General features: G+C 46.3%; 1 protein-coding gene across 2 annotated transcripts; it reads right to left on the bottom strand.

Moving 5' to 3' along the window:
* Positions 1–3,309: 3,309 nt before the first annotated feature.
* Positions 3,310–11,217, bottom strand: LOC116432545 (uncharacterized). 2 transcript variants are annotated; one of them, XM_031989621.2, is made up of 5 exons: positions 11,171–11,217; positions 10,774–10,915; positions 9,932–10,263; positions 5,543–5,653; positions 3,310–4,661 (listed from the first exon to the last, which is right to left on the bottom strand). In XM_031989621.2, exons 2-5 carry the CDS (start codon positions 10,906–10,908, stop codon positions 4,412–4,414), a joined length of 828 nt encoding a protein of 275 aa, XP_031845481.1. In that variant the 5' UTR covers positions 10,909–10,915; positions 11,171–11,217; the 3' UTR covers positions 3,310–4,411. The 2 variants fall into 2 exon arrangements, with proteins under 2 accessions (XP_031845481.1, XP_076221703.1); XM_076365588.1 differs by lacking the exon at positions 11,171–11,217 and having other exon boundaries at positions 10,774–11,127.
* Positions 11,218–16,230: the final 5,013 nt, after the last annotated feature.

The following is a 16,230-nucleotide window of genomic DNA, read 5'->3' as shown; positions in this document are numbered from 1 at the left end:
CGTTGATCTAGCCCAGTTCTTCTTAGCCAGGAGAGTTAGCCTCTCGGGAGCTTGTCGTCGCGTAAGTTGATTCCGGACATCGATCAAGCGCCGGTGTCGCTTCCCCAGGGCAACGTTTCAAAGCGAGTTGAATGAGAACTTGTAACCACGATTTATCATTCGGGAGAATCGCCAATTACCGGGGAGAGCCGGGGTGAGGACACTTCTCGAAGGGATCGCGGGTCAGATCGATACGAACATATCGGATCGGACGCGGCTAAATATGTGGGTCGCGCGAACGATAGATTTGCCGGATCCTGTGTGGCTCGGCAGCGACGAGTAATCCCATAATTCCGAGAATACGCATTGAAGAGCGTCTCCTGCACAGAAACTGGCCCAGCTGATACACCGGTACCGCTGAAAAGCGCGGCCGGAAAGGTGAGGGGGCAGAGAAGTAGCTCTTGCTTCTTTCACCCGAGGGAATTGTGGTTAACCGTACGGAATCGGTAGTGTCGTGGAAAAGAGGGTTGTTATAAGCGGCCTACACCACGCCCGGCTTGGCCCGCGAACTGGGGCGGTGTCGCCGTCGTGGAATCGATATTTCTTCGCTCTTACTGAATTTTATTCGCCTGGGGAGAAGGATAACGCCTAAACGCGAGCCTCTACTCGTTTGCCGCTTTTCAATAATCGCGTCATCGTTCTGGACAGGCTAGAGCGCTCGTTTATTAGAGTCGATCGTTTCGCGATCTTCGGCTCGCCGTATGCTCCGTCTCGCGTGACGGGATGGGTAATGTCAGTCGACGGAGAAAATTAATCGATCTTAGTCACCCTGAATGTCTTCCATTGTAGATTTTAATTTCAACTACTCCAGAAGCGCGAGTTCTCCAGACAAAAGATATGTGTAACTTTAAATCGCGATGAGCAGGGATAATAAGAAGACAGATGAGATTTGGTGTAACATTGATTTCTCTGTTCGGACTCGATCGTTTACATTTATATAGGAAGTATATACATTGGTAAGCTATGGAATTCGCTGAGATCCGATCTTGACAGGATATCAAGCCTGACATCAGGCTTAACGTCACATTTGCGACGTCTTATTCCACTCAACGAATTGTTCGCAGTTTCGCGAGCTGTTTCGTAAATGGCCGAGGACCGAGCCACCCCCGCTGTCGAATTTATTACATACTGATGCTGGTATAACATGTTCGACTCGTCCTGCTTCGCTAGCCGCTTATAGACGCTTGCTCCACTGCGGTCAGGCGCGATGTGCCCGATCACGTATGACGCTACTACAACGCCCGTGTTACACTCGACGTCCTTATTCTAGATCGTTGACCAGCCATGAGTGCCATGCAACTTACCGACAACGCCGATGCGACGCATAAATTCCGCCCGGCTACGATGTGACGCCATTTCCTCGATTCCGTGCGTTCCGCTTTAACCTGCTCGCAGGACAAGACGAGTCGACCTATTCTCTATCTTACCCGATTTTACTCGCCATTCATTTTTTCTTCCTCTCGTCCATTTACCAGGATCCCTGTACTTGATTCTGTTACAGTGGACTACGTCATATTTGTGTTTACTGCGGAACAAGCCTCCGCAAATCGTCGTCATTAACAGCCACACGTGTACATTCATTTACTTCAGTACGTTTATTCCGTATAAATCTGGCGTTAGTGCCCTGTGATTACGCACGTGACTATTATCGATTTCGTGAAAATTTTCTATACTAGTGAGCAGAATTAAAGAAATTGATATGAATTGTGATATGAATTTATAAGAAATAATTTGTTTCGAAGTATTGAACATAATGACTTCAAAATACGTCCTCACGTGACGCTCGTCGCCAGATTTGCGGCGCGCCACGGTAAACAAACCGCTCTAGAATAAAAAGGCGGGCGTAGGCGGATATTAGAATATTAGAATGTTATGTTAGAATGTCGATATTTACATAAAGATTCATGGTAAAAGGGTAATGAACCATTAAAGATAAAGCGTATACTTACTTGAAAACTTTGATGCTGAAGAAAAATTCGTACTTTTCCAAAATATATGTAAAGTGTTCCGAGAAATTTGAAAAGTAACAAGCCAAGTCGAAAAATACCTAACTACAGCTCAATACTCTTCGAGTGTTTTAAACATAAAAAAGTTGTAGGACATTCTTCCTCACATATTCAGCTATCTCAAACAGGAAAAGTTTTTCGGTTTAGGTAAAATTTTCAAAACGGACTTTTGACTGGCCTGATCGGACGAATACCCTACTATGCGTGGAGTATCTTATTTCAGCAATGGTATTTTACGAATTACACGATATTAAGAAATTTATTTGTGTTATTCGTAATGAATTTCACTAATGGTGTTGATGTCTGTTTAAACGAGAATAAGGCGAAATCGTCTTTCATCGTGTTCGAAAACTCGAACATTCGTCGAGAGATCACCTAGTGATGGCCAGGATGGGGACACGCTGGCAAGGTATTCTCTTATCCAGGATTGCGACCGGAGGGGTAGAAGGAAACATTGTTGGCGGAAGCTGAGGGCCGTATCGGACGAACCGTTTTTCGCGATGAAACGACGACGTCGTTTTTTAATCGACAAGGCCTGGCCACCCTCTCTCGCTTCGCGAAAATAATGGAGTTGCGAACGTCATGTGGAAACGGAAGCTGGACGGTAGTACGTAGACGTATCGGATTCCCTCTCCTCGGTCTGTGTATCCAGCGTGTATCATCCGTCACGCGGCAGAAGTATCATTCGTCCTCGAGGGACCCTCGGCGCGGTGACGTCACCGAATAAATCCAAAATCAATTTCTACGGCAACGAGCTCGAACCGTTCGTTCGTTCGTCTCGCTGTCCGTTGAAATAGTCTCGATGCGCTCGCGACCTGGCCAACACCTAGCTGTCTGAGGGGCATACAACGATTTTTCATCCCTTATCGTCGACAGTGACGCCCCGTGACGACGCGGTAACGGATATCGAGGACGTTGACGCGTTAGAGACTCTATACAGGCGGATTAAAAACGAGCAATCTGCGATTATTCAACAAATTTGACTCGAGTCGCATTGCGTTGTTCTGTAAGATTCTTTCGTAGTCTGTCCAGCAATGTTTAGTCTAGCAGAAATGTTGGGAAGACTGTGTTTTGAGGTTCCAGGAAGATGGAGGAAGTCAATAGATGATGTATATATGTATATATGTATTCAATAACAGGACAGAAGGCATGAAACATTCTGCACCAATCGTGTATTAACGAGCGAAAGAAACTTTTGGAACAGTTTAATACATTCACGTTGATCCGTTGCTAATAACAACCATTCTCGCCACCCTTCCTCGCTTTCTACCTAAGCTAGATATACTATCATATATCTATTCACAGGCTTGTAGATTGGAACAGCACCTGTCACGGGTAAAATAGATTTACCCGTGAACGTCTACAGCTGCCCGGGCAAAACAGTTTTCCTGATTTAAGGTGACGTCCGCCGCGATACACTCCTCGATCTATTTACGCGGACATACTGCCGTTCAGCGTGACGATATTTATTTATTTACATACGTATGTATTCCGTTATTCACAGGAACGCTGAATTTTGAAAGTGCGCGACCGACGGGACCAGCATTCGTACCGCTGATAGTTTCACGGAAAAAAAACTGTCGCCAGCTCCTATCTCCGGTAGCTTTTATCCAGTTCCCCGGGTCCGTTTATTTCATGTTCTGCCATCTCCGATAAGCAAGCTCATCCAATTACCGAAAACGAAGCAGTGTGCGGCCGTATTCGCGTTCTCGAGAGCGGCAGGGGTTGAATAACACTTTCGGGTTGCAACAACGCGATACGTTTTTGTTCTCGTGCGATCCTCGCCCCGAGAATTGCATAGTTCGTTCGGTACTCTCGAAATCTTCATTTTCGCGAGCCGAGAAACGCTTCGTTCGTCGAGGTCTCATTCGACGAGTCGAAATCAACCGTCGAAACGTTCCTCGATAGTCGATCGACTAGATTTCTTGATATATACGTCCCCTCGAGTCATCTTCCAAGCATGATGCGTTTGCTACAACCAAGCAGATTCTCGTTTGGCCTGCACTCTGGACGAATTCGTTCGCGAAAGAATTAGTTGCTATAAGTACATCTATTCTATCTCTATACCCTGCTGTCTGTGTCGGTCATTGCTAGAGCTGTTCATAGTGACAGGATCGGTTAACTGAAACTTGGACAGCTCCCGGAGTACAAGTAATAGGGAATCTGCTGATCGAGAGTCAATCGTTGTAGAGGCATTCAATATTACTTCGGTATTTGTTTGTAGAATCGAGCGACATATTCTGTGAGCAAAACGTTCCTTTAGAAAATCAAGGAACATCGTTCAACATTCACGCCTGGACTTGAACTAAGTCAGAGCGAAGAGCGGACAAGCTTTCGCGCCATCAGATGCGTCGTCCAAGATGACTTTACTTCATGTTGTATCTCGTCCACTCCCCGGAAGAGCGCACCATGTCGTTGACTGTGGCGTATCCGGACGGAAATCGTAGATCCCGTGTCCGTGCCGCGTCGTATTTCCCGAGGGCCATGTCGATGAGGGAGAAACTGCATCCGGCGAACATGCTGGCGCAATCTTGGCCCTCGTGGCCCGCTTTATGAGCCGAGCCGTACGTACGGTGCTCCTCCGGCTCGGATGAGAACAGCCGCTTCAAAGGGAACCTGTTAGGACCAATGGGAATGGGCACCGAAACGTTTCGTGTGTCGCCGATTCACTGTCGACGATGCTCGCAGTTAGTCGCGGCGAAGGGCTTCCAAGAACAACCAACATTCCACTGTTCCCCGACAATTATCGTTGGTCTGCTCCGCCGATCGAGATACGAACGGATAGCAGAGTCTATTATCTTTTTACCCTTGCCTGCTTAACCTACTCGAGACTAGGGTTTCTTAAAAGACACTCCTCAATAGCCAAATCTTTGTTTGGTTAACACTAAACCTACCGAGTAGTTGTACTGACTTTTTGAAATTCCTCTACGGCACCTTCAACGGTGCATCGAGACTTTAATTAATTTATAATTCAGTTTGCGTGCTGAAGCAATTTCTTTAATAATTTATCAGAGAAATATCTGTTATCTTTTTAATCATTACGAAAAGAAGAAGTTAGGAATGGGTCATTTTGACTTTCTGGTAGGTTCAGTGTTGATATTGAAAATTTAGGGAAGAGAATATGTTTGGAATACGAGAAGTTTGGGGTAGCTTGAAATCAAAGATCTAGATTTTAATTTGAAAACGATCTTGTCTCTACCGCTAGTTTCTCAGTACTAGTCGACAATGGAATTCACGATAATTCGACACATGATGCGCGATTGGTCCTCCTATCCAGATACCGCGTCACAAAGCCTGATGTGTAATTGGTCTCAAATAGGTTAATAAAATTCGCCCCCGCCGTCCCGGCCGGTTATTTTCCCCGTAAAAATGAGATTACCCTTGGATCCTATTGGTTCTCGACCAAAGCCTGAAATCCAACTGGAAGGGCAGGGACGAGTGCCAGGGACCCTTCGTCGCGACTTTCTCTCTTTTATTTCGTTTCTTTCGAATCTTACGAGAACGATATCCTCATCATCTCCTCCACGAGAGTGTTCCCTTTCGGCATCAGTCGCTGGGAGGCCTCGCAGAGCGCTCGAAGCACGCATGTTCTTCCGTCGAAGTTCATCCTGAAAGAACGCACGGAATTAGGAGAACGGTTCTCTCGGAAAATTGGATATCAGAGGGACGCGATTAAGCGGAAGGAGAATTGTTGTTCGATTGTTATTTGCCCGGTCGCCGGAAAAGATTCGTCTCGTCCGTTGTCCAATTTCCTTTGCTCGCGACAAACATTTGTTGTTCTACTTGCGCTCTCCAATTTTGGTTTTTCCAATAATGGAGGAGAGAAGAATAAAATTTGATATTTTGTTCGTCGACAAAGCATTCGACGGTCGAACGCTGCACCGTCGCTTCACGCATATCGAAATTAAAATGACCTCTTCGGATTCCGTGAATGAATTATTCAATCGTTTCAATCGAATGTTCAACACCGTGAATAATATTCATTCATCCGTGGATATATTTGGCGAATCCGACCGCGCGTTTCGGTGTTCGTTGTGTTTTATCTAACTTATACGTTATTCGATACCGCTACTGACTCGCAACGCGTTTCCTTTCTTTCGCGCAGCTCCTTTTCATTTTTCTTTGCACATTTCTACAGGGCTCTACTGAGTAATAAGTTAATAACAATAATACGTGTTGCGAGTGTTATACGTCTCGTCGGCGCAGCGACACGGAACAAGTTTCACGCGAAATAACCCGGGAAAGCGTATTAATGTATCCTTTTGCCGTCGAACAGGCGTCTCGTTAGACGTGAAAGGGGCGGTACGATGTATTCTTATCTGGCCGACCTTTCTTCCAGGAAGATTAAAGTCTTCTTTGAGGGAACGTTTCAAAAATTCGTTCCGCCTCTCCAATAATTTCACCCTTGATTTGAGTGGCCGGCACAGAAGCCCGCCAGACCGCGATCGATTCTTTAAAGTCTTGTCCGTCGAACGTCGAAACGGCGCGCGTCACAGGATCGACGTTGAAGCACTGGCTACGAACAACGGACGGATTTTCCGTGATCCGATGCGTCGGTAGCGAGCCTGTCATTTTCAACCCTTTACGCTCGGCAACGATTTCCACGTTCGGTTGCGACAGCTCCTATATTATAGACATATTTCGTTCAATCAAATTTCTCACTAGAACCGCTGTATTCTCGCAGTTTTCACGTTTCACAATGACCGATATCCTGAAAGCATTAAACATTCGAATTGACTCAAAGAATACAAACTTTTACTTGAATACTATAATGAATATTCAAAAGGAAACTGAGGATAATCTAGTTTTATACAATTTTGATAAGGATTACATATCAATCGGTAATTCTAGCTTTCAGATTGCTTATTGTTTATACTTCATAATGTTTCATGGTGCGCCATCTCTAGAAGTAATATCTCGAAATGCTATTTACCAGCGCAGCCGGGATTTCGTGGGCAAACCGTTATATTTTCCTATTAGAGAAATAAATATAAACATAAATGTTGATCTAGAAGTTGACCGCGAGCCTTAGTCAGAAATCTCGTTGCTCGTTTCACGGGCTGACGCTGGAATCCGGACGCGAACCCGCTGGAGGAACCAGGCCGCGTTCTCCCCGTGAGATATTGCCCGACATTAGCGTCAACCTTTATTGAAATACATAATATTTACCTCCCGTGGAAGGGACGCTGAAGAAGTAGATAGATTGAAACGCACGATCCCATGCAATAAGGTCGCGTTCTACGATCGCCAATCCGGGCAAATGTCTGCCATTAATTCAGGGAGACTCTTCGAAAGGGAGAACGGAGATTCGCGGGAGTGGGTCCGAAGAAACTGGATGGAATTAATGCTACGCTAAGCTCGCGCGGCCAATCTCCTCGCATACCGGAATCTACTTCTATCGCAAACTGGCCTCCACTTCATCCGCTGTCCCGTGAATCACAGTAAATCAATTTAGAGTTGCGATAAGAATAAATATTCAACCGAACGTTCGAGATTCGATTCAACGATGATGCTGTTTAACTTCTTGCCTTGCAACGCAGCGCGTCCAGGGACTCGCGGCCAAGTTTCGAAACCGAAGTTAACAAGCATCGCTTCTTTCTTTCGGGTCGAAATTAAATATTATGTTTCCCTTGCGAATATTTAATCTTCACAACGAATGCGGTTTCGTTCTCTCCTTTTGCGAAACCTTTAATCTTTGTAGCAGACTTACAACGGACATAGAGTTTTCTTTTATTCTGGTTAATTATTGAAGATAACAGAGCTTTAACCTTTTGCCATATAACGACGAGTGGTAAAGTGTTCTGGATCAGATTAATAGAAATCAGTGGTACCGCAGACGTGTCGGAATGAACATTTTATTTTTGAACTAAATGTATACTTTCAACGATAAGAAATCTTCTTTGTATTCTTGCAAATTGTTAACAGTAAGATATATCTAATGAGCAGGTTTAGAAATTCTGTGGCAAGTGGTTAAACCGCAAATATCACCGCCGTGATTTTTCTCATACAGTTTATGGAGCGCTTGAGCGCGATTAAGACAAGACGTCGTTATTATTATTAGTATCATTATTATTATTATTATTATTATTTTTCAATGCAATGCCGGCTTCCTTAACGAAGATATGGTTTCCGTGAATACATAAACACGCGGAGGGCACTGGAACAAATGGCACGGCACCCAGCGCCGGCCAGAAATTGATTCTAGACGTTGGTAGCGGCGTATAGCGTTACGGTGGTTTGCCAAGGGGTGGTTCACGGCGGTGTTGGAGCTGCTTAAGGGCGGCATGAATCAGAAGGTGGCGCCTCAACCAGCGCGGAACGTTGCCGTAGCACCGACGTAACCCTGCCGGGGGGATGGGGTTGTTTCTGAACGAGCCTGGCAGACCATTTATCTGTTTCTGGGGGTAGCAACCATGGGGGAAATGGTTCCTCTTCCCTCTCTCTCTATCTGCTTCTGTAACACGCGCAATAGAGCGGGGGAGAGAGAGAGAGAGAGAACAAGCGTGCCTCATCCATAATCAGATTTATATCCACCGTCGAGGGGCTTGATTATTTTTCGTCGGCCACTTGCTATTGTCCGAAATAAAATTGGATGCATGTAAATGACACGAGAAACATTTTTGAGCGAAATAAACTATGCGAGCCGAGTTCTTGGAACGGAGTATACACCGGGTGCTCGAGGAAATAGAATAAATGAAACTGTTCCGTTGGTTGCTTCGTATTTTCACCGATAATCCTTCCAATTTTGACGCGCGCAGTAGTAGGAATGATGTGTAGCAAAAAGTAGGAACGTCAAATGATCGGATACGACGCGCGATAGCGTCGGATGAATTTTCAGTCTCATTTTTCAAGAATACGACGCCTCGAATGAAAGACCTTTCTTATTTTTTCCTCGCTCTATTTTTCTTTTTTCTTCCGTTCTCTTCGTGGAATTACGTTATATCGGGTCGCATCACTCATGCCGGGACAGGCTGTGTAGGCGTGTTGCATCCACGGGAGAGTCGATATTTCCTTTCCGCCTTGAGAGGTGTCCTAAGTACTCGGGTGGCCGTCGACTTGGATACCATCATCGCGACGATCCAACGACAACGACGTTTTAGTGGGACGCGACCGAAATACATCATCGCGGATGACGCGGAAAAACTGAGGAGGTTCGACGCCTCTCCATAAACGTAGACGGCTGCGATCGTTCGATCACGATTGCGACTACTAAAGCCGCCCGTTACATTTTATTATACGGCGCGCGCCTCTCGTTCCGGCCGCACTTCGCGAGAATTTATTCGTCGCTACGATTTTGAAATACGGGTTAATGGACTCGCCGGGCTGAACGTAAATGGACTCTCCGCTCGAAAATGTTCGCCGGGAAACGAACTCCGCACGCTATCTCTTAACTTGTTACGCCTTGTCATGCGATTCCACGTGTTTCGGTGTTATTCAACTTCACCACTTTCCCCGTTTGCCGCTCGAGATCTTTGATGGGGAGAGGCACGCTTTAATTCAGCTTTAATAGAGGATCTTACGCGTTAACATTTTTATCTTGTTGGATCGGTATACGGGCATTTTCGGTATTTTTTAACGAGGAATTCACGATTCGACGAAGATTGTTTTAAGGAGGAGGAACTAGTCTTTTCGCTCTTAATATTTCTTCGATTAATATTTCTACTGGAATGATCGGATGAGTCGTAATGAATTTCGAAACTTTCTTTCTTAGATATTCGTTTAAATTAAAATACGAGCGAATTGAAATTTCGATGAAGGTTTACATATAATTTCTGTAACAAGGTACAAAACAGTGATCTTTTGATAATTCTAGTATTAAGAATCTCGAGTGACTTTTTCAGCAATCGCGTAATATATTAGACGAATATATTTATAAGAGTACTTACGCGTTCATGATGGTTTCTAGTTTACTGTAAAGGTCCCTGCGATGCCTCCTCTGCAGATAATAGTAATCCGGTTTATAATATTTTCGTTTGCCAGGCTTGAAACTCGAGTACTTCTGGAAGCTGTTCCATCCAGGATAGGCGACAGCGTTTTTGTCGTTGGTTCCGTAACCGTCGTACTTATTAGCAGGTTTGATTCGATCGTTCCTGAGCTGAAGAAACGGCTCGAGGATCGGCTTGCTCTCGTTCGGTAAATCGTACGAGATACCCCAGTTTACGCCTTCCGTAAAAATGTCGTCCGGCGTCAAAGTGTGCATGGTCATGCAAAGTGCGATCTGCGAATAACGAGCGGCCGCTTGTATTTTAACCGCGTCCTGTCCGCCGAGTCGATTACCTTATTAGCATGAGACGGTTTCATCGCGGTGCACGACGGGAAAATAATTCACTCCGTAAATTATTTTCCTGTCTACACGCGGACGTGTATCGACTTATTCCGAAATCGCGGCCGCTTAACGATTCCGCCACGCCCGGTGAATCGCGGGTCTGTGTATCCAACGGTAATAATTTACAATTTGTACATCGCGCGAAGTATCATATAGAACGGAAACTCATGAATGTTAGATCGAAACAATTCATGTCCGATTCAACGTTTCATATTGAATCGCGTTTCGCGCGTGAAATATTAAAGATCCGATAAACTGATACGCGATCGAGTATCGCGTTCAAACAACAACAACAGCGAAAACAGAAGAATAAAAACAGATAAAGAAGGAAGTACGAACGAATCGCTTCGCAACGCGACGAGACGTGACGTCACGTTGTCACGCCGGATTCGTTTTACTTACGGAGAACGTCGAGCCTTCTGGAAAAACAACGTAACGCCTCTTCCGCGACAGGAATTTCTCATCCGAGCTGGCTCGGCGATCGCTTGCAAGGATGCACGATATTAAAAAGAGGAGGCAACCTGCGCACCGATTCATGGTTGTTCTGGAAAGAAAAGGTGAAAAGTTAGCGTCCCTTCGAGGGAGATTCAAAAGGCTCCTCGAAGGAGGTGACCCAGATACACAGGCACGGGGCGCGCAACTGCGTGCGCGGCCCATCCCCGTCCCAGCGGAACATTATTAACATTCAAAAGCTAGGAAAAGAACAAGTCCGCCCGGGCAAACAAGTCGAGAGACAAGGGAGCGTCGCCGTCAAATCAATCGGAGATCCGTTTGCGTTTCACAAACTCTTGCCCGTTACATAAATAACGGAAACGCTTTGTTCCGCGCGGCCTCGGGACGACGCGAGACGCGAGACGACGTGCCGACTGCGGACGAATCTCGGCGGACGCGACGTCTCCTCGTCTCCGCGACATTCTAATTACCGTGGGACGAATAATCGAGCAATTAGAAGTCGCGGCCAAGTTATTCCGGCCGTCATCGTTTAACGAGAATCAAATGAACCGGCCCCCGCCGAGATACAACAAAATGAACGCGCGCGTTCCCGCCCGCGTCCAACCGGAAAGTGGCCTTTCCCCCGAACGGACATCTCATTAATCCCGACCCGAAGCGACGCTATGAGCGGGGGAACGAGCAATTTTCTCGAAAGTCAACGGGACGTCTCGCGAAGTCGGCTGGAATTGTTTTATTTGTCTCGCCGCGAGGCGAACGACGGAAACTTCGTTCCGTGTCGATGCGGCCGCGAGTTGTAAAAGGATTACTTGACTTTCCGCGAGTAAATCTCGCTATAATTCGCTGGGAAATTGTTCGACCGTTTCGCTGAAAGAAAGGTTGCGTTGTCGAGGACTTTGTTTACAATGATAGACACCTCGATCGTGGGAGTCGTTCCAATGAGTCTTCGTAGCGATCTCGGAGATTCGAAACTGTCCTTCGCGGCACGTAATCATGTTGGCTACGATATAAATATGGTTGATCGTACTTGTGGTAAAACTAGAGTAGCTGAAGAGGTGTGAAAGAGTGAACGAACGACGGGACCATGAAATTAAGGTGATTAGTGCAAGTATATACGTACGTACGTGACCGTGCAAGCGTTTGTTACGCGACAACGTGATAACGAGAACCGTTAATATACTTTTTCATTCGACTTTTTATTAGTAAACTCTATTACTTGTTAAAACAACGTGATCCGCGAGTCCGTTAACCCTTTTACCGCGGCATCGCTTTCTATTTCCTCTGGAATAAAATCCTACAATTGTTTTCCGCATCCGGTCTTAAAACACTGCGACTTTTATCGTCGACTGTAAGGGATAAACAATCCACCAGATGCGCGGAAGGGAAAGAATTCCGTGGAATACAGTCGCGAACGGCTACCGTAACGTAAACCGTAAAACCGTCGAGCGAATCACTGGCACCAGCTTAACACTCGATACGATACGCCCATCCAGAATTTTCCAGCGCGCGACGCGCATTAAAAACATCGCGAGCCCGCCGTTTACTGTAGCGGAAGGTTCAAAATCGACGCGATATATTCGCGCCGCGAATGAGAACGGAAACTGCCGCGCAATTGCGTCGCTAGATTGCATAGTTCGCGAACGACCTGCGATTTCTCGGGGCGACATCGATGAACCAAGCCACGTACGCGCGAGTTGCCAAGAATCGCCGCTAATTCGTCACCGGAATCGTCCCGATCCGTCTTCGGATCAGCCGACAACTTGTCGGTCGACGATATCGGCTTTTTCTTCGGCCGCCTTCACGCCCGTCTAGCGCGCGAATAGGGAAATTGCGCGTTCCAGTGTAATTGCGCGTCGATTCGTCCTCTCGGTCTCCTTGCCTAACGTCTGTCGCTGCCCGACACTCGTTTCGCCGCCATTCTTTCGCGTCCAATCCTCCCCTTCATTTCCCATCGCCGCCCCGCGCGCTCTTCCGTCTTCGTTTGGTATTCTTTCGGTTTCATTTCTCCCCTTTTTAATCCTTTAAGTGCGCATTTTGATGAGGAACTTTCTTTCTTGCCGACCAGAAGCTCAACTCCCCCGCGCCTCCCCGCCCGATCTCTACCTTCCGCGCTTGACACCGAAGAATAAGGAGAAGCCCGGATAGCACGAAAGATTTGCGTCTTAAAGAAGTCCCAACTGGAGCGTCTCCACTGGCTGTATCTTATAATTGAACCCGTCGAATTTAACGAACAAAGTTCCCCGCTGAAGCTTTACAACGTTCCCGTGAAAATCTCGCCGTTTGATTCCCTTGTCGCGACCGTAACCGTAAAACTCAGTTGGAAAATGCTTTATATCGGCCGTCAGGCTAAACGTCGCGTTGCCTCGCGTCGAACACCGACAGTGAATAAGAAGTCGCGCAATTTCCTTCGTCAGGGACCTCGTTACCGCTTCCCTTCTCTTATCCTTAGGCGGATCGCGTCAACTTTACCGCCGTCGCGTTCGTTCGTTAATAATAAATTGTATTTCCCACTGTTCCCCGTTCCGCACCAAACTCCGGTGTCGTTTTTCTTCTTTGATTATCCTTGCACCGCGTTTCCCTTCCTCGCAGCGGCGTCCCCCTTTCCGTCTGCGATCCGATGGCTCAAGGAATTCCAGCTTTGTCGCGGCGAAAGGGATATTGTCGAATTCCTTCGGGGAACTCGCGTCGACGTCTCCCGTTCTGTCGGCCGAGTGTCGATTTTTCCGACGTTCGAACGGCTCCGTGATTACTTCGCGCGGAAGGATCGTTTGAATCGCTCAGGGTTCAAGTCGAGCACCGTGACAGGAGGCGTCGTCAGAATCCGATTACCTTTATTGGCGAATTTCGGCGACTTTCTCCTCGTGTCCCGCACGGATGTCCCGTCGGTTTTGTTCCTGCCGCGATCGTTTTGCGCGTAAAAATGGACGACGACCGCGGTTGATATATTTTTAGGAAATTGAAAGGAACGAACGTTACGGCTTCCATTGCGCGCTACCGGTATTTTATTCCATTGATCCCATTGTCGTTGCGCAGCAGATACCCATTTGTTTACCGAACGCGCTATTGGGATAGCGAGAACGATGCGCAGTAGAACGTGGAAATCATGATCGCACGCAATTTACGCGTTCGAGGGTTTTGTGCTGTTTTCCCTTTGCGGCCGGTGCGTTGGGCGATCGGATGGTTAAGACGGAAATCTGCCGTTAGCGGTGGAAATTGTAGGGGTAAAGGAGAGGGGGCAACGAACGAAAGAGAATAGATTTGGAATATAATTAGTACCGAGAGAAGAAAAAGACACAGCTAGTTGTTAGTCCAAACAAAGATACAGCAACAGCAAAGACGAGGGTAGGGAAAATGGTGGACGCGCGATAAAAGGATTACAAAGAGGCAAGGCGGCGGACTTAGATTGCGGAATTATGCAAATTCATATGGGAATTATGTAAAAAGACAAACGAACGTTGTCGCGCGGGATTTTCTGTAGCAAAACGGAAGAGGGCCGAGGAGGAGGAGAGAAACGGAACTAACGGAACAGTAATATCGGCTGAGTTCGATAACTTAAACAATGGAATCCAATCGCATGTGCTGTGATTTAAATTTGGACGAGGAGGAGCGTGGCAAACGTCAAATCGAATGAAATTCCAGTCTGATCGAATCAGAACAACGCTCCCGTTCTCCCAGGGAATCTCCTCGGAATCTATTAGACGAGTCAACACAAACGATTGAAATTTCTCAACTGCTTTCTACCCTCGTTCGTTCGTTCGTTCGTTCGTTCGTTTGTTCGTTCGTTCGTTCGTTCGTTCGTTCGTTCGCTCGCGATGTAACTTTACCGCCCGGGAACACCGGAAACGTGATTCGCCGAAAAATATTTCACGGTCGGCGGGTTAAAATGTACAAATATTGACGATACATTAACATGCCGTTTCCCGCCGCCGCGTAACGGGGACGGATTCTCGCGGTTTCTCGCCGTATTCTAACCGAAGCTCCGATTATATTTTATTGATGCAAATTACCATCGACCCTTACTCTCGCGCGGATCAGGATATCGCCATGATACGATACTCGCTGGAAGATGGAATCACGGGTATGCGAATCGCGGTGCTTAACCTTTAGAGTGCAAACGTCGCTGTGAGCGATGCTGAAAATTTGTCGAAAAAGTGTCAGCATCGCTTTCAGCTACCCTTTTTTTTGATAGCCATAGATGGAACTATCAATAGAATTGTCCATATTTTCTGTTGTATGTATCACTATTAAAAATTTTAAAGAGTCACTGACAATGACGCTGGCACTTTTTGGACAAATTTTTAGTTTCGCTCACAGTGACGTTGGCGCTCTAAGGGTTGATGTTACATTAATTATATCGATGCAACGATTAGGCGAGAGATTTAATACTTAGAATTCTAGCATAGTTCCGTTGACCGGATGACAAAACGCCCCTGTCGACCGCGAAATTATCTCCTCTCCGAGCGGACGGCGAGGGGTGCGTTTATTGCGTCGGCCGCGCGACATTTCGCACCGCTCGTTTCTCTTCCCCGCGTTTTTTGACGGATCGCCGCGACGATTCCCGAAATTGTTTCGGCCCTTGAAATATGGTCTCGTCCGGGTGAAACGGCCGATCGATACGGGCAGCGTGTGTTCGCAGCGGAGTCACGTCTCCGATAACCCAGCTTCGCGCCGGAAGTTGACGTTCACGCGCCGAGCCTCGGAACTGCGGCGAAAGGGCATAGCCGAGTAAGGAGGGGTAAACGTGCTCCCAAACCAAATCGATCTTCGCACATACCACTCGACAGATCCATCGAAGAAACCCCTTTACGCCAAGTTTTAAGTTACTACCCCCGTTATTAAGGTAGTTAAGGGTGGAAAGCTATACGCGGTTTGTGCTTGACATTTTGTATTCTGTTCGATAAGAAATTACGATAAAAATGTTCGATAAAAAAATCATAGTTTCTCTAGATGTGGATGTACATTTCTGGGAATTTTTTCAGAATTTTAAACTACAAAATCGATTTTTAAACAATTCGAGGACATTACAAATGTTGACTTTTTATTTAAATTATCAGAGTACCACTTTTATATCTCCATAAAATTACCGTCTTATTATGACTATTAATGCTCTATTTTTCATATTTCTCGGAATGGGGAACACAGTTAGAGAAGATAACCGACATTTTTCTACGTTATCGGTGCGTCGAATGATACACCACTCCAAGAAATCTGAAGAAATTATAGATAAATAGCTATAACAAATCACAATATTTGTAAGAATATAAATACGACCACGTCCGACCGCCAGACTCATGTTATCGTTATGAATAGTTTTGGCAGAATGAATCACTTTAGCGCTGCTAGCGATCGAGCGCGCTCCCGTCGTTCCAGATAATTGTAATATAATCAAGGAGCATTTACGAACTTCTC

The sequence above is a fragment of the Nomia melanderi genome, chromosome 3, assembly GCF_051020985.1.
Source record: "Nomia melanderi isolate GNS246 chromosome 3, iyNomMela1, whole genome shotgun sequence".
Classification (NCBI taxonomy): Eukaryota; Metazoa; Arthropoda; class Insecta; order Hymenoptera; family Halictidae; genus Nomia; species Nomia melanderi.
The sequence above is the reverse complement of the archived record's forward strand: the minus strand, read 5'-3'. Positions and strand labels throughout refer to the sequence as shown.